Source organism: Coloeus monedula, assembly GCF_965178545.1.
Source record: "Coloeus monedula genome assembly, chromosome: 26".
Taxonomy (NCBI): domain Eukaryota; kingdom Metazoa; phylum Chordata; class Aves; order Passeriformes; family Corvidae; genus Coloeus; species Coloeus monedula.
The window spans coordinates 6,400,246-6,423,049 of record NC_138806.1 but is presented as its reverse complement, the minus strand read 5'-3'; the positions used below and the strand labels follow the sequence as shown (position 1 = coordinate 6,423,049).

Sequence of the window (22,804 nt, the reverse complement as noted above, 5' to 3'; positions counted from 1 at the left end):
ATGCATTAGCATTTTGTGAAGCTTTAAAATCCTAACTAATCCTTTCCCTACAGCAAAAAAGTACCTCAAACTGAGAGCAGCATGATTAGCAAAGGCTGCTAAAGATGTGGCTATTTAATATCTGCCTGATCATTCCCCCTTGGAAAGGGCATTAATGATTGCAGTGAGATGCACTGGAAACTATGCAGAGTGCCAGGTATTTATTATTTAATGCAGAAATGTAGGGCACAGACTAAAGGCTTGATCGTACTGTTCAGCCTGCCTTTGATTGCTTTGGATCCTGGGGGACACACAGACGTATTAAAGTGGAGGGTTTGGAAGTTGTGGTGGAGTAGGAAGAGCAGGATGGTCCCTGTGTGGCTCAAACTTCTGCTGCCAGGCTGCAGCATTCCTGCTTTTCTGTCCCAAACTGCAGCATTCCTGCTTTTCTCTCCTAATGCCACGACTGGCTAGAAATGGGGTGTCACTGCAGCTTGAGGTTCATGGACCAATATTCAGTGTAGTTGATACAGGTAAAAACACTTCATTAGAAGTGACCATAAAATTGTCCTTGGAGTGTTTTCCTCTGTCCCTGGTAAGAATTTGTCAGAGATTTCCTGATACTGAGTGATAATATGCAATACTTGGAAATTTTCTGCTTGGCACTTTCTTGTGGCCACTCCTGCAGCCCTGTGTGCCTTCTTGGAGCCTGCTCCTCAGAAGGGTGTTTATTCCCCTTCCCCAGGGACACACACATCACTCGCACTCCCAGCTTCTCTGTGACAGTGCTGGAAGTGTCACCCCTGGAACTGCTGCCTCCAGCACCCAGTCCCTGGGCTTGTGCTTAGTTAGGACTGCTCATTAGGGTGGGGTGTTGAGTCAGAGCCTTGATCTGCTCCGAGCCAGAGATTACCCAGAGACTACCCAGAGACGAGCCAGAGATTACCCAGAGACGTTCCTGGTGGTGTGTGAGGGCTCTTACTGGAAGGGGATCTCTTGGGCCTCTCCTGGAGAGGTGCTTATCATTTTGGCACCCTCCAGGCTTTTCCCCCCCAGACTGGCAGAGCAAGAGACACATCTGCAACGTGGAGCAAAGGGAGGAATCCATTCTGTCCCACCCCCAGCTCCCTTGGATCTCCTCCTCTCATGAGTGCCTCCCTTGGCCGGCGTGCGCGCAGGATACGTGTCCTTGGGCATCAGCTTCATACGTGGGATGTGGCTGATAATCCCCAGGAGGAACTAATCCTATCACCAGTGGAGGGAAGGGCTTTGCAAATAAGGCCTGGGAATATCTGCTGGGAAATGGAAGCTCAGTAGGTGAATAAATTTTTTTGCCTGAAGATGGAAATAACACGAAGCCCTGAAGACATAACCTGGCTGTTGATTTTGGTTCCTTGGATTGCTTGTCTAGTGAAGGGGCTGCACTCAAAATATTTAATTAGGGGGCAATATGTGGTAATAGGTGAAGGTCAGAGCCTTGCCTGCTTTATTGGGGTTTTTTGGGAATACAGGGGACATTCCTGGTATTAGCTCATGGCTCCCTGTCCGCACACAGCAGCTTTGCTGCCCTGATATGCAACAGCAGATGTGCTACAGTTGAATCTTTGCCCCCCCCCCTCCCAGGATCCTAAGGACCTGGACTTCCAGACCCAAAACACATAGAAGAGCTCAGTCAGGAGCAGGGGTGTGATCCTGGTGCGAGGGATGCTGCTCTGGATCCCGGCCTGGCTGCCCAGCCAGCCCTGGAGGACAGTGTGGCCTTGGGAGGTGCACCAGGAGGTGTTGGCTCTGCTCGTGTGTCAGGGTACACCCATCTCAGGGTGATAAAGAGAGCCTGGGCTGCTCCTGATAAATACACGTTGGATTGATGCTGTCCAGCTCCTCCTCAGGAAGCAGCTGAGTCCCTCTGTTCCTATCTGGAACCAGCAAGACACGGAGCAAGCTCTCGGAGAAGTTCCTCCTTCAAGACCCTTTCTGGAGAAGAAAAAAAACGATTATTCTAAAGAGCTTATGAGTCATGAGTACCTGCCCTGCTGCCCCGGGGGTGCCTCCGGCGGGTGTCACGTGAAGGCTCAGCCTTGCCAAGCCTCTGGAAAGCAGAGGAAAAGTGTTCAGCTCCTGCACTGACTTCGCCTGGCTGGGGAGCTGGGTTTACCTGATGGCTCAGGTGTGATCTGATCTTGCTCCCGTGTCTCTCTGGGTGGCAGAGCTGGTCTCATCCTGTCTTTGCTCCCCCATAGGAGAAACGTCTCTTTTAGCAGAATTGTAAAACCCCCAGCAAAGTTCCTCAAACAGGCCCAGGCAGAAGTTGTCTGAGTTGTTAGAAATGGCCCTTCCCTGGGTGACACAGGTTTCTGCTCTTCTGGACACCGTTAATCCAGCACTGCCACGGCCTGGTTTAGTTGTTTATTGAGTTGGGGGGTGTTTGCAGGGAGGATTTAATCACCGCAATCCGGATGGGTTTGGGATGGAGTCAGGGCCAAGCAGGGGGCTTGGCTGACCATCTGTGTGGTGTCAGAGCTCTGCTTTTGCCTTTTTTATTGGTACTTGAACCACATCACCACCATGTGTGCTCAAAGGGGGAACCCCAGCGAGAGACAGGGCAGGGAATGTAGGAAGTGCTGCACGAAGGAAGAAGGGAAGTTTAACCCCAGGGAGGAGCATGTCTGACACCAAAAACAAGGCACTGCACGGATGGGGCTGGAGGTGATGACTGCCAGAGGTATGGACACTCTGGGCCATGCCAGGGTGGGGAGCAGGAACGTCCCTGCTGGGAGGTACAAAGCCAGTGTGTCCTTGGAGGCTTGGTGACAATTCTGCTGCTCCCTGCAGAGCCAGGGGGGTTGTGTTTCAGACCTCAGGCAGAAGGGATTGGGGAGCACAGTGTCTTTAACTCAATTTTTACTCACTTTCCTCTGTCAAAAATCAGTTTCCAGCTTTGTGTTTATCCAGCATTTTTAGCGTTACGGACTCGCCCTGCTCCTATCCAAACCCTACAGCCTGGGTTCCCACTCACTTAAAACACACCTTAAAAGGCTGTTTGGACTGTGTTTGCACAGGTAGTGAGTTAAAATGCAAATTCAGTTTTGCAAGTCTGTTCCCCTCTCCCTCCCTCCCTCCCTGTTTTCCCCCAAAGTGCTTAGGCAGGAGCTTTCAACCACGTGGCTCAGAACAGAAACCAAACTGCAGGGGAGACTGCAGAGGTTTACAGGTGGTGATGAACTTGTTTGCACCATGGAGACAAAATGCTAAAATCTCCTTAAAGCCCTCAGCCTTTCATGCTTCTGATTGCCTGAGGGGAATTAAAGTCCTTTGGATCTTGGAATGAAAGAGCTGCCATGTATCCATCCTCTTGCTGCTCCCTAAGATCTCCTTGTGTCCCTGGTCTCCTGTTCATACAGTGACTTCTGTACCCTGGTTTGAAGTCCCGTGTGGAAATCCATGGCTACAGTGCAGAATCCTCAACTACAACCCAGGAATAAGAAAATTGTGGCTATTCAAGAAACTTTTATTAATTTATGTTTTTCTCACCCTTCTTTAGAGTGTGTCTGGATCCCAGCCACTAGAAAACTTGGGTATTTCTGCTGCAAATACTCCTGAATCCCATCCCACCAAGCCCTGTGGAGCACCAAGACCCGTCAATGGAGTTATTAACACGTAAGCTCTTGGATATTATCGGAAGAGTTTGCTTTTATGATCTTGGCAACGTCCCGTTGGAAACCAGGCTGTAACTAGATTGTAACTGGGTTGGTAATGGTATAAATGGTGTCTTTTTTCAAAAAGTACAGTAGTAGATCATGCCTGGAAACATTTTGGAGGAGATTTCTTGCTTGAGGTTTTCTGCTGCATTGTTTAGCTGAAAATGGAATTAAACTGAGCTGTGTTTACATGAACAAGCCCTGCAGGCAGCCATGCACTGAGCATGGCCAAAACTTGTTTCTTTATGAGTAGTTTTAATACATCTGCAGATTGTGTGATTCAAAGGTACTAATGCCCTGCTTGCAAAATTATCAGTAACCACTGACCCACTTTATTGGAGTTATGGAGAATCCCATTGATTTGGGGAGTAAAACTTCCTAAATTCTTTATTTCTCCAGGCTGCTTTTGTTGAGAAAGTCGTGAAGTGGGTAAATGAAAACAAGTGAAAGACACTCCCCGATGCTACAGGGTTGAACCACTTGAAAACCCTTGAAAAACATTGCACTTGCTCAGTGCCTTGAAGGAGGCAGGGGAAAAGAGAGGGGAAAAAGGGAAGGAGAGAGGGAGGGATGGATCCTGCACCGATGTAGTGCGAGCAGGCAAAAGAGGCTCCGATCAAGGAGCCCATGGTTGCAGCTGGAACACTGCAGGCTGTAACAGAGCTCTTTGTGTCCCTGCAGCCTTTGAACTGCACAGCCTTAGACCACAGGGCTTTAATGTTTTGCATTTTTAGAAATGAAACACTTGTAGAATAGACATGAAAGGTTCCATAGATGAGGCGCTGCTGCGCTGGGATCTGCTCAGGGCACGGGGTACTGATGCCAGGGCTGCTGCATCCTTTGTGCCTGAGACAGACAGGTTGATGTTAGCACTGCACCTTCCTGGGGTCACTGCTGAGAGTTGGCATGGGTAGAGATCTCAAATATTCATCAGAACCAAATTTACATCAGGGTTAAATAGTTTTTCTGTAAAATTATGTTTTCTTGCATTTAGACTCATGAAAATGTCTTGTCTTAAGATTCCCCAAACTCTTGATTCTGGAGGAAGCTGAAGTCTAGGGTTCAGGTCTACAGTGGCTTTTGCTCTGTGATGGGCTTTCAATGCTGTTTTTTTGTTCAGAGCTTCCAAAGGTATTTTGTCAAAGGTTCAGTTGTGGGAGAGTGGAAGGTGACTGAATTAAAAGCAAGAACTTGAGTTGGTTTAATAAAACCTGTTGCCTCAGGAACTGCAGAGCTTTAAACTCAGCTTGGAGTGTTTGCTCAGGTGTGAACCATGAACCTGCTGGTAGTGCTGCATGTATAACAGGGGTTTTCTTATTCTCCTCTCTTCTGGGACAGTCTGCAGCCTGGCCTGGCAGAACACGCTCAGGGAGATGGCCAGGAAGCTGAGGAGCTCCTGCATAAAAAGCAGCGCCTGTCCCTGGTCCCCTCGGACGGGACGTGTGTGGCCGCTCGCACCCGCCCTGTCCTGAGCTGCAAGAAGCGGCGGCTCGTCCGACCCAGCACCATCATGCCCCTTTCCAAAAAGGTGAGTTGGGAGGTTTTTGCTCTTGTTTTTCTTGTAAAGATGGAAAAAAAACAACAGGAAGGAAGAGCAAGACACCAGGGCTTCAAAGGCTGTTGGAAAAACAAAGGAGAAACGATGGAGAAGGTTGTAATGTGTTGGAAGATTTTTCTTAGCTGTCACTGGGGAGGGAAGATGCTGAACTCGTGCATTTTCTTAAGCCAACCAGCCTGAGGTGAACTCAAGGCCAGGTGGGTCAGTGTGGCACAGTCTGAGCAGGAGAAATAAGCCCTGAGAAGTCAAATATCAGGAAACCTTAATTCTGACATAGGAATTAGCAAAGCCCCAGGAACTCTCTGCTGCTGTTCAAGGGAAAATCACAGTTGTCTGCCCAGGAATACGTGGGATGAATGCCCTGTCTCTTCCTGTTTTGTTTTCTTTATTATTATTTTTTATACTCCTCTCCCTTATGCAGAATTCATTCAATGGAAATACAGTTTATTGCCTGTATGAGGAAGGGCTGTGTTTCATTCTTTTTATTTTCTCTTAGGAATGCCATAAACTGTCAGTTGGAGGGAAAATAGTGAGAAATGGAGGAAATAAGGACCTTTATTTGTGCATGCAGAACCATAATGGCAAAAATCCGCTTACCTTTGAGACAAAGTGTTTCAAGTCAAACTTTCCCACAAGGGCTGGGGGATTTTCACTCTGCGGATGTTTTAAAGAGAAGCTCCAAAAGCAGCATTTTTCTGAGTAAAACATTCTTGCTCAGCTGAGTCAGCTTTAACTGATCACTTATCTGCAGTTTTATCTGGGGTATTTCTGGGAGAGCTCTGCAGTGATTACTTGCAAGATCTCCAGTGAGTTGGAAGTTGATGAACTTTCTCGTCGTTGAGGCTGCCTTGTGCACTCAGTGCTTGAAGAATTGGCTGTTAATTCTGTGTTAGATCTTTGCTGTTGTCATCAAATGCATTTGGTAATCAGAGATGGTTCAGAAGAGCAGTTCCAGGGATGGAAGAAGTGCCAGAGAGCAGGGGATTTCTGTGCACTCCTCCAGTCATTCCAGAGACAGCTGAGTCACGGCCAAGTCGTGCTCCAGAAATACCTCCAGAAATACCACGTCCAGTCACCCCGACTCTCCTGCCCAGCACAGAGTGGCTGTGTGGATTGAACTTCACACGTACATTGCACAGATGATGTGGGGTTTTTGATCTTGTAATGTTTTTATGGTTTTCCTCACAATTTGGTGCACACATTTATTGGAATGTGTGCCCAAAGCTGGGGGCAGCCCTCCAGCTCACACAGTGGCAGAGTGGCAGGATGGGCTGTCTCCTTGCACAGCCATCCTGGTTAGAAAGCCCCGTGGGCTTAATTTTTATTATTTTTTATTAATTAATTAATTCCCAGCAGTGGTTCAGCACTGCTGATTCATGCTCATTTTTGGATCCATCACAACCTCCACATCCTCTGGGCAGGACTTCCTGAGGCAGCAAAGTAACTGCTCAGTTACCTCTTCCTCCTCTTCTCTGGGCACTGCATTTGCTTCTTGCATTTGCCCTCAGTGAATTATATTTGATTTATTTTAGATAATTTCTCTTAACCTATAACCAGGAGTGGGTTTCCAGCTCTTTCTTTCAAGCAGCCCTTCCCAGTGTAGTGTTACTTGCTGTGGACATGCTCTCCCATCCTTCAAGTCATTCATGGAAATTAATTGAATGATTCTGACTCAGAACAGGCTTCTGCAGGATCCAGTTGGATCCATTCTTCCATTTTGGTGAGGAATCAGGGTTGTTTTCTCTGCATGGGATTTACGTCCAGTTGGGTGTCTGCCTGCAGTGGTTTCACACAAATGAAATCTGTATCAAGGCTATAAATCTGTGAATTGAGACTCTGTCCTGGATTAAGGAACAAGGTTGAGAGCCACCTTTGTCACTCTGTAGATGTCCCTGAAAGTGTCAGCTCCTGGCATATAATGATGGCTCTGACCCATTGGAACTATAAATGGCTTCTTTCCCCCTTCTCTGACAGCGGAATTGTGCTGCCTCATGGTTTTTATAAATGAGGTTTCAACCTAGATAAAATTAAACACTTTTAGTCAAATTTAGGAGCTGTTAAACTGTCTGTGCTAGTAAGTCGTAGTTTTCAGTTGTGTTTATGCAAAGTGAAAGCATCCTCTCGTGAGGCCAGACTAAATTAACAGGTTCTGTATAAGGTATAGAAAAAAAAGGGGAGGGTGGGGTGTGTATGTGTGTGTGTGTATATATATGTATAATAATTATATATAATATATAATAATATTATTGAGTATGCTATACATATATTATACATAATATTTATAATTTTATAACAATATGAATGTCACGTAACAACTATTCCAGATAATAAATATATAGAAATAAAATGAATTTATTATATATTTATTAATAATAAAATGTAACTATGATATATAAAATACAGGTGTCTTTTAATGTATTTTGTATGCATATAGAATATGTTTTTTTATATATATGTACAAGTAATGTTAAAACAATAGCACTACCTGTAGGATGTTTTTCATGAGCTGTCAGAGGAATGTGTGAGGAGAGTCCTTGGGCTCGCTGATGGGCGGTGTTGCCCCGTGTCCCTCTGCAGGCCCACCGACCCAGCCTGGCGCGCTGCAGCTGTGACGTGAACCCCTCCTGTGCCCTGTGTGGCACCCGCAGCTCCACCACTCTGGAGATCCAGTACGATGCCCCTCTGCTGGAGCGCCTCTCCCAGCTGGACTCCTGCATCCATCCTGTCCTGTCATTCCCGGATGGTGAGTGCAGCCCCCGCGGGTCCCGCTGGGTCCTGGCTGGTTACAGGGGAGGTGCCCCGGGCTTCCAGGGGAGGTGCAGATCTGCTTGGGTACAACCAAACTTGTCTGTCTGCAGGTGTTTTTGGGATTAGAGCATTGACTGGAGCAGGAGGGTCTGGGAATGTGTTACACCTGGGCTCTGCTGTGTTTTGGGAATCTCGACCTGGAGCCTCACTCACAATGGGAAAGCCAAGCAGTGCCTGGGAGTCCTTCCTGGGACCTGGCTCTGGGGTCTTTGGGGTTCTAAACCACTTGAGAAATATTTGCTTCCGTGAGTTTGTCCATCTGTATAAAATGATTTGTGGATTGGTTTGTCACAGGAAATCCTTTTGACCTTGTGAGGAATTGTAAATGATCTTCCATGGTTCGGTAGGCACAGCAAGAAGGGATGTTCCCGTTAGGACACTCAATTTCCTGTGTTACAGCTTCAGGGTTAATCATCATTAAGAGGAATAATTAACCAACCCTGACTGTGGGGTATTCACAGATTTCGTGTGTAGGGACTTTTCCCAAGGGAAAAGTAATTTCCAGAATCTTCTTGAACTGGTACTTTTGTCGGGAGAGTTGGGCAGTGCATGGATCGTAGTGGTTCCTTCCCTTGGTGGGAGTTTGTGGGTGCCTGAGGTGTAAAATTATGGCTGCCCCATCCCTGAAGTGTCCAAGGCCAGGCTGGACAGGGGTTGGAGCAACCTGGGATAGTGGAAGGTGTCCCTGCCCAAGCCATTCTGGGATTCTCATGCTGGGAGGAAGGTGTGTGTCTCTGCTTCCCATGGGGGTGTCAAGTGGTTGGTCCAGGATAAGTCACTGGGCTAATGTGTGTGCTTGGGTTTAAATTCCAGCTTTTCACAAACTTCATGTGACAGTAGGAAATGCAGGGAGTGTCTGGGAGCAATTAATGTGGCCTCTTTTGTTAGCACTATATTTAAACCAGACTAAAATAGTAAATTGGCACTATTTTTAGCTAGATCCCTCCCCTCCCAAAGACAGCTCTGATCAGGAGTGCTCAAGGAACTTAATGAACTCCTGAAGCAGGAATTTCTTTCCTGATTTCACAGCACTTGTGATCCTGTGTCTGTAGTGCTAAATCAAATATCCTGGGAGGTGGGGAGACAACCTGTTGGGTGCTATTGCAGCAGAGGCACCAGGAAAATTATCCCACATTCTTCCCATTTTTAGGCCCCCTGCAGCCAGCTCACAGGGTAGAAGATCCTTTCTGGCTGTATGAGATTAAAAAACTTGGAGTTTAAAACTTAATTGGTGTAAAGCTTAAAACACCTGTACAGAAAGAGCCATTTTCCCCTCCTGGTGAACTTTATTTATTCAGTAATGCTTAATGCAGTTCACAAGGGCTGATTTTTGGGATGGGGGTGATTCCTATCCCAGAGAAAAGCCAGGTAAGCTGTTCAGGTGGGGAAATTGCTGTGCCTGGTGCTGTTGGTGTGCACTGAGGTGTCTCCATTAATGCCTGTGAGCATTAATCCAGGATGCTGCTGGGCTGTGGCTGTGCAGGGGCTCAGTGAGGGTTCCTGGTGGATGGAGCTGTGAGCATGTGCTGACTTTCACTTTGAGCCAGTCTCTCCGGGCTCTCGGTGCCAGCCGGGATCTCCGGAGCAGTTTGCCAAGGGCAAAACTGCCAGGCACTGCAGGAGGAAAAGATCATTTATTCACTTATTCTCCTGGCAAGCAGGACACAGCCAGCAAGGCCTTTAACCCCTGCACTTGTGCCCTGCCAGCGCTTTGTCCCCTTTTGTCCCCTTCCTTTCAGGGTGGTGTGGGGTTTTTCTGGGATTTTTTTCTGGTTGGTTTGATTTCTCACTGGGAATTTTTGGATGATGTAATAACCTTGGAGGGAGGATGAATGCTGGGCTCACTGTGGTTGCCATCTGCTGGTCCCTGGGAGCCCTGCACCGCTTCCCGAGGAGCAGGAGGAGGAGGGATGGTGTCACTTGCTGCACGGACTCTGCTGCCAGCAGGGCAATGCCAAACCAGCAAAGAACTCATTTCCTCCTGCCAGCGTTTTGTCTTGGCGTTCTCCCCCTCCTTTCAACCTGTCCCCTCCTTCCACAGATGGTATGTGAATTGGGAGGAGAAAGCAAAAGATGAACAGAGAGCAGAGGCCATTTTCCCAAAGTCTGACCACTCCAGTGGCTGGCAGCATCCCTAAAGGACTGGCCTGGCCCCTCTCTGCTTTTTGGGACATGTCCCCACAAACCAGCAGTGATGGCCAAAGAACTGCCATCACCCTGTGGCAGCCCTTCCTTGGCAAGGGATTGGGTTAGAGCTTGAACCGTCAAAGTATTTGGAGTGCAGCTGTCCTTGCTTTCTCCAGGGAGCCAAGTCCCCACAAGCTCCAGCCCCTGCTCTGCCAGCTCCATCCTGTTTGCCTGCCTGGATCCACTGGGGCTTTCCAGTCCCTGAAATTGGGAGGGAAATACTGGGACAGGGTGATGGGACCACAGCTCTTTGTTACATGATTCATGTGGATTCCATGTTCTGTATCCCTTGCAGATGTGCCGACAAGCCTGCACTTCCAGAGCATGTTGAAATCCCAGTGGCAGAACAAACCCTTCGAGAAAACTAAACCTCCCAAAAAGCTGTCGCTGAAGCACAGAGCCCCCGTGCCCCCCAGCCTGGCTGACCCCGCGCGCAAGGACCGCCACAAGCTGGTCAACTCCTTCTTCACCGCGGCCAGTAAGTGCTGCCCCTGCCCGGGTCAGTCAGAGAGGAGCAGGAGGAGGAGGATGCCCTTCGAGTCCCACTCCCAGGGGTGAGGCAGGGCTATGGCAGGGCTGCAGGTGAGGTGTGTGCAGGTGCAGCTCAGGTTTGTAGGACCTTCTCGTGCTCGGTGTCAGCCATGCCCACAGCAGTGCCACAGGTCTGAGCACACCTCCCCAGCACCCCCATGGTGTAGAGAATTTGTGGAGCTGGAAAACTCTGCCCAAGCCTCCTGTGCCAGCAGAAAGAGAGGTGAAAGCAGGCATTTCATAGCTCTTTCTCTGTTCCCCTCCTCAGAGCGCTCCCATCAAAAAGCCCAAGCAGACAAGGCACACAGGCCGCCTTTAGACGATTTTTCGGCCGTGTCCAAGGCCGAGAGAGCGCCAGAGCGCTCTGCCCAGCCTCCTGCCTTTGACAAAAAGCGATTGCGAGACTGCTCATCTGAGAGGAGTGAAGGTAGGCCCCCAGGGGCAGTGTCTCGGGGGGAGCTTGGGCTTTGCTGCATCCTCAGCCTCTCTGCCCCGGAGAAGGGGGCACGCACTGCTTTGGGCCGAGTCGCCACCGCAGCAATGCCTCGTGTGCTCTAAACTGCTTCTTCCCCAGGGCAGCCCCCTCGGAAGGTGCTTCTCTTTCCTGCTAAGTGCTCCTCAGCACTGGCCGTTTCTGGTGCACATGGTCCTTTCCTCGCCGCCACCACCCCCTTGGGTGGGCTGGGGTTTTTTTGCTAATGTTGTTGTTCATTTTCTCCCGCCCTCCCCATGCAGTGTTGAAGCATCACACGGACGTCAGTGGCCCGAGCTACCTGTCAGCAGCTGTGGCTCCCACCCCTCACAGCCCCATAGCTCGGCAGCTCTCCACCTCCTCCGAGGGCTCCGCTCCTGCCAGCTCCACTTCCCAGGGCACCTCCGGCACCGCCGTGAGTATCTGCTGCCTTCTGGAGGGGTTCTGGGCTCAGCTCCATCATGGGGGCTCAGCTTTTGAGCAGGTTTTGGGCTGGGGAGTGCTCAGTGTTCCTCTTGCCACGCTGGACCCGTTGGTTCAGCTTATGCTGGGGTTGCTGGGTGGGTGTTGGATGTGTTGGCTGTGCACCACCAGGCAGCTGCAGTTCCAGGTTTGCCACCAGCTCAGCAACTGCTGGTGAATGTTCCCATTCCCAGCAGTCCCTTGGCTTTGCTCCACATCCGGATTTTGGGTTCTGAAGCTCTGTGGGGCTGCCAGGAGAAGAGCTGGGCCCCAGCAGTGCTGCTTCCACTGGGACAGCTCCCCTCACAGCCTCGGTGGTCTGTGGGTGGGCTTGGGGTCACCGGGCCAGGGCACAACAGTGGTGGTGGAGGTCTCCCACCTGTACACAAGCTCCAGCAGTCACTGAACTCAGACCATCTTCTGAGACACACTCAGACTCCCAAAATGCTTGAGGATGGCAGGATGTGGGACCTTTATGAGCTGTGTGAGTGAGCAGAACCGAAACTCCCTCCCACTGTGCTCCGGGACAGAGCGATGGCACAGCTCCTCCACCAGACACCATCATCCTCCCAGGCCCACGCTAGCAGAAGCCTTTCAATGACAGACAGTTCTGCTGAGTTCACAGGTGTCCCAGTGAAGAACTTGGCTTCTGTCTGGCCACCCCATTTGGTAGTTTGGGCCACAGCCTGAGCTGGATGTGACCCAGGGGCAACAGAGCAGGACTCCTTGAACCCTCTGCTCCAAGCTTGTTGCTGTGGGGTTACAGGTCCCCACTGGGTTCCGTGAAATTCAGTTGTTCCATCACCAGCTGTGACATCAGGGTGTCAGAAGAACCCAGTGGTGTTTCAGCTTGAGTGAGCTTGGTGTTTTGGGGGAGAGGACAGCTCATATCAGCAGCTCTGGCACCTCGAGGAGGCCTTTGCTTGGCTCCACACACCCATTGTGGTTTTCTCTTGCTGCTTTTCCTGTGGTGTTTTCACAAGCTCATTCAGAAATGCGAGATGAAGAGGTTTCCCTCCCCCAGCAAGAGGATTCCAGGCCCTGGGCTCTACGCTCTGGGCTCAGGGGTGGAGCTCCTGTGTTCAAGCGTCCCAGGCAGCTGCGGGTCTGTGTGTGCTCCCCAGCCAAAGGGCCAATCCTTGCTCCGGGCAGCCACGCCTTGGGATTTGGGTTTCCTTGCTGCTGGGGCAGTAGATGTTGGGTTGGGAAGAGGACTTGGAGCAAGCAGTAGGGGAACTCCAGTCTGATGCAAATTGATGTTGGTTCTGAAGTGTCCGTAGGTCAGACAAGGCCATTTTGTCCTCTTTCCGTCAGTGGCTTCCACTGATGACTTTGCCACGTGCCAAACCCCACATCCCTTTCTCACGTGGTTCTTCCCATTGCAGCAGCCGAGGAGGAGGAGGGGCGAGAGCTCCTTTGACATAAACAACATCGTCATCCCCATGTCCGTGGCTGCCACGACCCGCGTGGAGAAGCTGCAGTACAAGGAGATCCTCACCCCCAGGTACTGCCCCAGCAGGGAAGGGATGCGCTCTGCTTCTTCCTTGGGAAGAAGGGAAAGTTTAGAAAACTGATCATACCATTGCTGGAGACTGGCTAAGTTAGGGAATATTTTCTCTGAAGGTCCCTTGGCCATCACAGCCAACTGCCCAGCTCAGCCTCTCTCAGTTTAAAGTCAGTCCTGGTTGTCTCCTTAAAAGGAGACTAAGCCAAAGGCCCTGGTGGTTTCCCAGGTGGTGCCTGGGCTGGATTAACCTTGCAGTTCTGCCTCTTCCCAGTTTCCCTCTGTCTTCCTCCTGGTCGTCCGTGCTCTTCCCTGGCCCATTTCAGAGCGGGGCAAGGCAGGAGGGAGCCTGTGGGAGGAAGAGGAGGAAATGCTGCAGCCTCTGCCCTTGGGAAGCATCAGCTGTGCTACCAGACCACCAGGGACGTCTGGTACTTTAAACTGAGCCTAAGTGTGTTGCTCCTCATGGCAGGGTAGAATTTCCCTTTCCCAAAAGCCAGTGTTTGGGGGGCGTGGGCAGCTGGTTCTGGCTGTGCCCTGAGTGATGCCCATGGTGGTTGTGTTGCAGCTGGCGTGAAGTTGACATCAGTGCTCTGAAAGCCAACCCTGAGGAGGACAACGAGGAGGTAAAAAGGATTTCAGTTCCCAGTTAATGCAGAATGGGGCTGGTGGTGACTGAACAGTGTCTATGGAGGGAACAGAGGCAGGGAACCAGCTGGTGTTGGTTCCTGTACAGGGCTGCCAGAGCTCCAGGAGTGTTTGGACAATGCTCTCAGGCACAGGGGTGGGACTGTTGGGGTGTCTGTGCGGGGCCAGGAGTTGGACTGGATGATGCCTGTGGGTCCCTTCCAACTCAGGACATTCTACAGTTCAGTGATAAACATTAAAATTCCCACTGTAACTAGTACTGGCAAAACTGTACAGAGATGGTTGTTTAATAGCAGAAAGCTCTGACCGAGCCCTCTGTCCTTCCCTTTGCAGGTTGAGGACTTGTCAGATTCGGCCTTCGCTGCTCGGCACGGGAAGTGTGAGGAGATGGAGCGGGCGCGGTGGCTCTGGAGCACGAGCGTCCCCCCGCAGCGCCGGGGCAGCAGGTACAGCCCTGCTCGCCATTCCCAGCACTGGGATGCTCCTGGGAGCAGGTGGTGATTCATAGAAATGGTTGAAAGCTGGTGCTGGTGTTGAAAAGTTTGGCCCCATCCAGCTTGAGGAGCCCACGTGGGAGCAGGGCACAGTCTTGTTTAGGTGGGGGTGAAGCTACAGCCCAGTTTGGCTGCAGACAACTCTGCACCATCTGCTTTCTCAAGCACTTTTACTGCTCCAGAAGTGTGGGAGATGCTGTGCCAGCCTGGGAGTCCAGGGGAAGACACAGGGGCTGCAATGGCATCATTCCTGCAGGATCAGGGACTCTGTCACTGGACACTCAGTTCCCTTTCTGTCTTTGTGAGTGGGTGTCTAAAACTTCCCACTGTTTCTAGCTGTTGATCTCATTATAAACCTGCACAAGAAGGGATTTGCCCCCTTCCCTGTTCCATTGCAATTTCCAGTGCTTCTGGAGAGTGGGATGTTTTGCTGTTTCTTGGAGAGTTGCATATAGATTTGGGAACTCGGTTATGTTACTCTGCTTGTAGTCTGTGGGTTTTTATCTGGACTCAGGTTGAGGCTCAGACTTCCGTAATTCTTGGTTGAAATGTGAGGTCTCAGGGTTTCACTGTTCTCCTCCTGCTCCCAGCTGCTGAAGAGCAGCATCAGTGCATCCAGGCAGTGGAAAAGGGACAGAGATGGGCCTGGATGGATTTTGTCTCTGGGCTGTGACATTCCCTGCTCGTGTTCCCATCAGGGCAAAAGGATCCTGGGGTGGGATCAGGCAGCAGTGGGGGAGCATGGCTGGGCTCTCAGACCTGCTCCTGTCTCAGGTCCTACAGATCGACAGACGGACGGACGACCCCCCAGCTGGGGAACCCCTCGACTCCCCAGCCGGCATCCCCTGAGGTGGGCAACTACCACTCCCACTTGGAGCTGTCCCACACCCACTCACCACGCAGCCCCATCAGCCCCGAACTGCTCTGTGCCCCCCTGACCCCCCTGTCCCGGGACTCCCTGCGGCTCCTGTCCAGCGAGGACACGCGTTGCTCCACGCCCGAGGCCGGCCTGGACGAGCAGGTGGGTTCTGGCTGCGGCCGGGGCAGGCGCGGCACCCCAGGTGCCCCTGGTGTGGGGAGGCAGCTCGGAACCCGCGTGTGGGCGGTGCCGTCGGAGCTGGGCCAGGTGGGATGCACGGGCAGTGGGAAGCGTTTCCAGCAGTTGGCTCCGTGTGGAGCTGCCGTGTCCTCTCCTCATCTGCCGAGGCTTCTGGGCACTGTTCCTGAGGCTGGGGTTCTGCACCAGGAGCAGCTCTGACCTCCGGATCCGTGCGAGGAGCGAGGACACGAGAGCTTTTCCAGGGATTTTCCATGACTCGATTCTCTTCCCCTAGGCTGTGCAGCCCTGGGAGCGACGCACCTTCCCGCTCTCCTACGACCCCCGGACGGAGTGCGAGGACCAATCCGACCCCCAGGACCGGTTGTCGCGCTGCACCCGCCGCACATCGGGCAGTAAATCCTCCCGGGAATGCGATGGCACTTCAGCTTCGCCCAGCCTGGCCAGCCTCAAGAGCCGAACCCCACTGGCCCCCCCCTCCTCCTCCTCTTCCTCTTCCTCTTCCTCCTCCTCCTCCTCCTCCTCCTGCTCCGCAGTCCTGCGGCCAGCGCACAGATAGAGACACACGGGGAGACGTGAGCAAACCAACACACAGAACTAACTCTTGGCATTAAAGCTTCCAAAATCTGCGTTTGATATTCAAACATCCTGCCGGGAATTTTCACAGTTTTTAGTGAATTTAAGGAGTTTAGAAACTGTTTTTTGTTTTCTTTTTTTTTTTTTTTCTTTTCTTTGTTTTCTTTTTTTTTTTTTCCTTCTCCATGTTTCCTCGTCACATGAATGAGCCCCCAGATTCCTCCCAGCGGAGTGAAGCCTCGGGAGGGGAGCAGCCCACCAGACCCCCTCCCCTTTCCTCCCCCCTTTAGGTGTATAAAACTAGAGCACAGGATTTAGCTGACTAGCAGATTTCGGGGATAGTTTTTCCCAACAAAAGGGTGTCGTTTTCTCTTAACCCACTCCCCCCCCTCCCTGAAAGGTTTTAGTGGAGTGAAATTAGTGGTGAAAAGTGATGTCTTGGGATTGCAACCTTCACTGTCTGGCTGTCCTCACCTGCAGAGTGCCCACCTGCACTTCCACCCTCCTGCATTTTCCTGCCCCAGGTTGTAGTTCCAGGTGTCCCCAGGGGGGATTCTGCCCCTCCCCAATCCCCCCTCTTCCCCAGGGACACCTCCCCCTTCCTTCTCCCCTGGTTTGGAGCCGTGGCTGTGCCGAGGGCTGTGGCTGCATTCCCAGCAGGAGGAAAGGAGGGACCTTGTGACTGATCCACACTCAGCTCCGCCTGGGAGGAGTGGGAGTTGGGAAGCACCCGGTGCACACCTGGTGTGTTCCGAGGGCAGGGAGGGGAAGAGTCTCTTTGAGCAGAATTCCCGGGGCACTTGGATGCCCTTTGGGGTGAGGCTGTTTCAGCTGGGACTGGGCTGTGGCCAGTGCTGGAGCTCTGCCCTCGCTGTAGGCTTGGGCAGTCGGGGTGAGCCGTGAGCAAGGAGCCGCCGCTCCGGGACAGGCCAGGGCCAGGGGGTCCCGCAGGTGGGTTTGTGTCAGACAAGGGGAGAGCAGAGAGGGAAGGATGGAGGCAGGAGGCGGCTCCCGGGGGTTCAGGGTCATCCCGATCCCACGTGGCATCACCACAGCTTCGCTCCACTCCTGCACCGTCCCAGCTCCGGTGTCGGTTCCGTTCCATTTCTGGGGCGCCCAAGGTGCCCCCTCCTGACAGGTATTTGAGTTTGAACCCCAGTTTGTTGTTCCTCCCCCATCCCCTCCCACCCGGTTCCGCACCCGCAGTGACTCCCAGGTCCCGCACACCGTCCCCATCCGTAACGCTTTCCGGTCCCGACGGTGTGGCTCCTGGTCCCTGTCCTGTTGCTAGCATTGTGCCTGTCTTATGTATAATCACATCACCAAAAAAAGGAAAAAAAAAAATACAAAGGACTTTTTTTTTTTTTCCATTTTGTAATCGTAAAGAAATAGTCGCTGAACTGCTTCATGGTCGGGGTTTTCACAATTTTCAACATGATCTCGTGGTTTTGGTTCTGTTCTAGTTTAAAGGATCCGTCATCGTTTCTTTAAAACAAAAACCCAACAAACAACGGCGCTACCATACCCCTCTGCAGAAGTGCTTTTCTATTTATAAGGTTGAAAATTCTGAATAACCCTTTTAGCATTATAAAAACCACACAAAAAAAACCACCTTGTATTTTGTAAATATTTTCTTTTCCTGCTTTGAGCTGTGTAATGTCCTTGTTATATAGAAATGCTTTTCTTCCGAGAAGCTGATCTTTGTTAATGTCTTGATTCTGTTGGCAAAGCACAAATGTGCTTATAAAAAAAAAAAAAAGAAGAAAAGATTAAAAAAAAAATTAAAAAGTAATATTCCATTTGATGAATGTGAAACGCTGGGCTGGGACAGGGAAGGGGCCCTTCAGTGTACTCAGATCAGCTGCTTCCCTCCTGCGTTCCAGTGGCCTCTTTTTCCCTCTGTGACATCATTTCCCAGCAGCTGCTGTCAGCAAGAGCAGCGACCCCAGGGCTGGGGTTTATTTTACATTTCTGGGGTGCTGCTGGTTCTCATCCAGGGCCTGTTCTGTCCTTCCTGGCTCCACTGGGTGGGGTCCCCCCCACACCCCTCTGTGCTGAGCCTGTGGCCCCGAGGGATGGCTCTCCGAGAGGATGGATCCCCACCGCTGTGTCCCCCCATGCAAAAGAGGTGCCAGTTATCATTATCGTAGTAATGACTTTATTTCCAAATTCACTTTTACGGCAACAGTGTAAACCAGTTGTTAAACACACGATACACTATGGACACCCACAGACAGAAGCTAAGCTAGAATGATACACTGAGATCAAACCTTCCCTCCCCTCCCCGGCGCAGCGCGGGGGGCACGGGGCTGCCAGCACCACACAGGCTGGCACCGGACCTTCGCTAACACGCAGAATCTTTTGGAGTGCAGAAATACGATTTTTTTTTTTTTTTTTTCAATCAGTGCCGGCTTTAACCCCTTTCAGACCCAAGATGTGTCTGGATTAAAGGAAAAGCTGGGGTCAGGCTGTCCGGCTGCTCACGGGGACCCTCAGGCCTGGGTCTGAATGCAGGGTCGGGGCTGGGGAACGTGGCTCGGGCTGCTGGAGGGGACAGTGGGTGACATGGTGGATGGAAAGGGCTGTCCTGGGACCCCACAGCCCCTGGGAGGAGACGGCAGATGGGGCTGAGGACACTCACAGCAGGAAGGGGCTGCTCACTGGAGCTCGGCGCAAGCGAAGGATGTCCTGGCCCTGGGTGCTGGTGTCCCTCAGGGGCTGCTTGGAGGGGACAGGGGTGCCGCAGGATGGGTGAGCTTAGCTACCCTGTCCTGCAGCCCTAAAGGGGTAAAGGTGATGCTTTGAGGGTTCTCCCACTTGCTCGTTCTACAGAGGACAAAAACCGCGGCGGCTCCTACAGCGCTACAGAGTCAGGGGCGGAGCACAGAGTCTTACAACCATGGAGTCAAGTGAACAGAGTGAGTGACAAGCTGGACACGGTGGTGTGCTGGACCAGCCTCTCCCCAGCAGTAAAGCAGCTCCTGGGGCTGCAGAGAGAAGGGTTGGACCCCCCCCCCTCCCTCCAAACCATCCCCATCCACAGCCAGGCCTGCGGCAGCCCAGCCCCACAGAGGGACAGGGGGTGACGGGTGGGCTCACAGCCCCTGCAGGATGGGAGCAGGTCCTGTCCTGGGAGGAAGTGCTGCTCTGCCCAGGAACAGCTGCTCTGACAGCTTTGGTGGCACCCAGCCACCACCCCAAGGACAACCAGAGGCCCTGATCCCCACCAGCCCTGTCAGACCAGGAATTGGGCCCCTGCTGGGAAAGCACAGCTTTCCCTGTGGCACAGCCTGGCACTGCAGGGTCTGTGGCCCCACCGGGCCCCCTCTGCCCTCCCACCCCCAGCTCCACTCCCAGAGCTCGGCTGGGGCCTCTGGGGGAGACAGGGCAGGAGGACACACATGGAGCTTCACTGGTGGCATCTCAGCCTCTTTGGTTGTAGAGGGAAGGGGCAGGCGGGGACAGCCACAGGACCCCCTCGTGCTCCCCAGGGAGCCACAGGAACAAAAGCAGCCAAAGAAAGAACTCGATTGGCTCCTGTCTCCGAGTGGTGCTGGGGGTGGTCAGTGCTGTGTGAGGGGTGAGACGCTGCCACCTCAAACCTGGGGAGCACCCGGAAAGGGGGTTCAGTGCCAGGGAGCAGCTGCTGGCCCCCGGCTGGGGGAGCTGCTGCCGCCTCCCCTGCGTCCTCCCAGGGTCTCACCGCTGCCACCGGCACAGCAGAGCCATGGAGCTGCCACCTCCGCCATCGCTGAGCTGACCTTGCAGGGAAAGAAAAAGAACAACCCAAAAATGTCACAAGCTGCACCCAAATCCAGGAGCCATCGCAGCACTGGAGCTGTGAGTGCCCCTCATCCACGCTGCCAGGGCGCTGGGAGGTGCCCGGCCCCGGGGAGCCCCGGCGCAGCCCCGGCCCCCCGCCCGGCAGACATGCGGCACCGGGCTCCTCCGGGCGCCGGGCTGGCCACGACCCGGAGCCGGCCGAGCTCCCCGGGCCCCCGGCTGGGCTGCGGCAGAGCCGGCGCGGGGCAGCTCAAAACTACTTACAGCATTTATTTTTTAAACACATGCTCGTTTATGAAAACAATCACCCTGGCACGGTCCAAGCATATACAGACAAATCTACTCTACGACACGAGGGGCTGCCAAAGGAATGGGGAAAAGCCTCTACTCATCCACTCAGCGGTTCCAGCACAGCCACGGACAGGGAACGGCCGTCCGGGGCCCCTCGGAGCGGGCACCCGGCGTCGCCTGAACTCCAGCTGCCGGAGCTGAGAGCGGGTTAGGGGGTACCTGGCCGTTATCTTCATACACATCTCGGCTTTCGGAGATAAAAACAAAAGGTTTCTTCCAAATCAGCAGGCAAATTTAACGCAGGGAGGGAGGGCATCTCCCCGCAGCCCCGGCTGTGCACCCAGGACGCGTCCGGCCCGCGGGCCAGCCCGGCCAGCGGCAGGGCATGAGCTGGGCAAGGTCACAGCCCCTTCCCGGGAGGGCCACCCGCTGCCCTGTGCTGGTGTGGGGTGCTCGGGACAGCGCCGTGCTGTAGCCGCCCCTCGGGCCCCCTCCCTGCCTTCCCGGGTGGCCCCGGGCGGGGCTGGGACAGCGAGGGACGCAGGGGGAGCGCGGGGACGGGGATGGGCTGTGCGCTCCGAGGAGCAGGGGGAGAGGAGGTTTTGTACCTCATAGTGTCACTGATTTTGAAGTCCTGGAGCTAGAGCTGAATGAACAGTAAAAGCAGGTTAAATCATTAACCAGTTAGGGATGGGGAAGCAGCTGTAAAAGGAACAGAGGAAGAAGGCCAGATTATTATTTTTGTTTCTTTTCTTTTTTTTTTCCTTTCCTTTCCTTGTCTTCTCTCCTGGTGGCCGCCGTGCCGCGATCACAAGCCCTGCTTGGCCAGCGAGGCGGACACCTCGTCGGCTAGCGTGGCCAGCTGGGGGGAGTCCACCAGGTTGATGCTGCCGGTGGAGGAGACGTTGCTAAGGCGGCGCGGGGAGGCATCTCCGGAGATGGTGGGGGACTTGTAGACGATTTCAGCGCCGTGGTCGGTCTTGGCTTTGGCGTTCTCGCGGAAGGTCAGCTTGTGAGTCTCAATCTGTGAGGGAGAGGAGGGCGGTCAGGGGGGCATGGCCGGGGAGATGGGCGGGACCTGCCAGGCGTCCACTCGAGCACGGCCGCTGAGAGGCGGGAGGAAAGCTCAGAGCAGTGAACCAGTGCCCCCAGTCCTTGGGCACGTCCCAAGCACCAGAGGGGACAGCAGGACCGGAGCATCTGGATGCTGCCAAATCCTCCCCAGGTGACGTCCCGGGTCCCAGAACACAGAGGGCACAACCTGGGCTGCTCCCAATCCCCTGGCAGAGATTATGGGGGGACGTGGCACACGAAGCTTCCCCTTAGCCCACGGAGCTGCTCCCAGGAGCCAAACCCCTCTCCTGGTGAACTGGATCTGGTTTGCTACTTACAGGTGCCCTCCCCAGCCAAGTGCAAGGCTGGGGGCTGGCTCTCCGTGGGGGTGAGCGGCTCCAGCACCAGGGCCTGGAGCCCAGCAGGGTCTGGGCTTGGGGTCCACGTCTTGTCTTCCTTGCCTTTCTCTCTCTACAGGTGAAGAAACCCACCAAGGGTAGTGGGGGGCAAAAAATGCATCAGCAACAAAAACCACGATCCAAGAAATGCCAGCCAGAAGGAAAAAGACAAAAAATAGAAAAGAAATAGAAAACTGGGGAGAAAAAGATCTGTAAAACAGGGCCATTCACTGACTCATAGAAAGAAGAGTGGCTGCCTTTGGAGCCAGGGAGGAAAACTCCAGGAACAGCAAGGGAGAGCACAGGGACCTGGGCAGAGCACGGAGCACTCGGCTCCCCATGGCAGACCCAGCACAGCAACCAGAGTTCAGCCTCAGGAGCTGTAGACTGTGAGTCCAAACGTGCATCTGTGTGTCACAGAGCAAGGAGGGGGCTTGGGGACACGGGAAAGGGACAGCAGAGCTGCACCTGGACTCAGTTACACCCACAACCTCCTCCAGGTGTGGGTTTGGGCAGGGGACGGGCAGCCACCAGGCTGGAAGGCTGAGGTGGTGATGTCACTGCTGGGTCACAGCCTTGCAGATAAACTCCCCTGCAAAAGGCAAGTCCTTCAAACTATGGCCCAGTGAATGTGTCAGGATGTGACAGAGCCATCACTGGAATCACAAAACTGATGGCAAAGAGCTCAGTGAAGCACAGGGGAGGCTGATGCATGGCAGAGAGAAGGGTAAGGAAGTCAAGCGGTCCCGCAGTCAGAGGCCAGCTGGAGGTGAGAGCTGGAGCTGCACAGAGAACACGTGGCCAAGAACAAAGCACCAAAATACAGGAGCTGAAACAGAACCTTCCCCTCCCATTGAGACAAAAGTGCTGGAAAAACAAGCAAGATAAAAACTGCTTTCCCTGGGGAAGCTGAACCCTGCGTGTTGCCAGGCTGGAGTCTCAGCCCTGTGCTTACCTCATGTCCTCACCCCCTGCCTGCTGGGGACTTGGTGGCCTTGAAGCCTGGCTGTGGAGCTGTTTTACTTGACTAAGACTCGCTGAAGTCACCATCAAAGCCTCAGTGGGAACAGCTCAGCCCAAGCTCAGTGTTTCCCTGACCCGAGTGCCTTTTGTCTTTCAATTGAAATCCCCCCAAACACTCCCCTCCCTTCACAGAGCCCTCGGTCAGGAAGGAGAAATCACCTTCTGAAGGGCCAGCTTGCTGCAAAGTCACCTGTGCTAAATAAAGCTGAGCCTTTAATGCTCCACTTTCACTGGGGATCCAACACCTCTGCAGCTCCCCAGCTGCCAGCTCTGTGTCACAGC

General features: G+C 53.1%; 2 protein-coding genes across 10 annotated transcripts in view; one reads left to right on the top strand and one right to left on the bottom strand.

Annotated features, from left to right (window-relative positions):
* The window catches only part of KANSL1 (KAT8 regulatory NSL complex subunit 1), an 81,079-nt gene extending 63,388 nt beyond the window's left edge, over positions 1–17,691 (top strand). For both annotated transcript variants that reach the window (XM_082297307.1, XM_082297306.1), the window contains exons 5-15: positions 3,521–3,636; positions 5,016–5,205; positions 7,813–7,978; positions 10,526–10,708; positions 11,030–11,188; positions 11,497–11,648; positions 13,081–13,199; positions 13,768–13,825; positions 14,181–14,293; positions 15,116–15,362; positions 15,676–17,691. In XM_082297307.1, the coding sequence (XP_082153433.1) occupies positions 3,521–3,636; positions 5,016–5,205; positions 7,813–7,978; positions 10,526–10,708; positions 11,030–11,188; positions 11,497–11,648; positions 13,081–13,199; positions 13,768–13,825; positions 14,181–14,293; positions 15,116–15,362; positions 15,676–15,957 (1,785 nt within the window). In that variant the 3' untranslated portion in view covers positions 15,958–17,691. The remainder of the gene's footprint in view (positions 1–3,520; positions 3,637–5,015; positions 5,206–7,812; positions 7,979–10,525; positions 10,709–11,029; positions 11,189–11,496; positions 11,649–13,080; positions 13,200–13,767; positions 13,826–14,180; positions 14,294–15,115; positions 15,363–15,675) is intronic.
* A 465-nt stretch (positions 17,692–18,156) lies between these two features.
* The window catches only part of LOC309582271 (microtubule-associated protein tau-like), a 46,855-nt gene continuing 42,207 nt past the window's right edge, over positions 18,157–22,804 (bottom strand). For 7 of the 8 annotated variants that reach the window (XM_082297335.1, XM_082297333.1, XM_082297338.1 and 4 more), the window contains one exon: positions 18,157–21,072. In XM_082297335.1, the coding sequence (XP_082153461.1) occupies positions 20,857–21,072 (216 nt within the window). In that variant the 3' untranslated portion in view covers positions 18,157–20,856. The remainder of the gene's footprint in view (positions 21,073–22,804) is intronic. The other variant, XR_014227096.1, reaches the window with a different exon arrangement.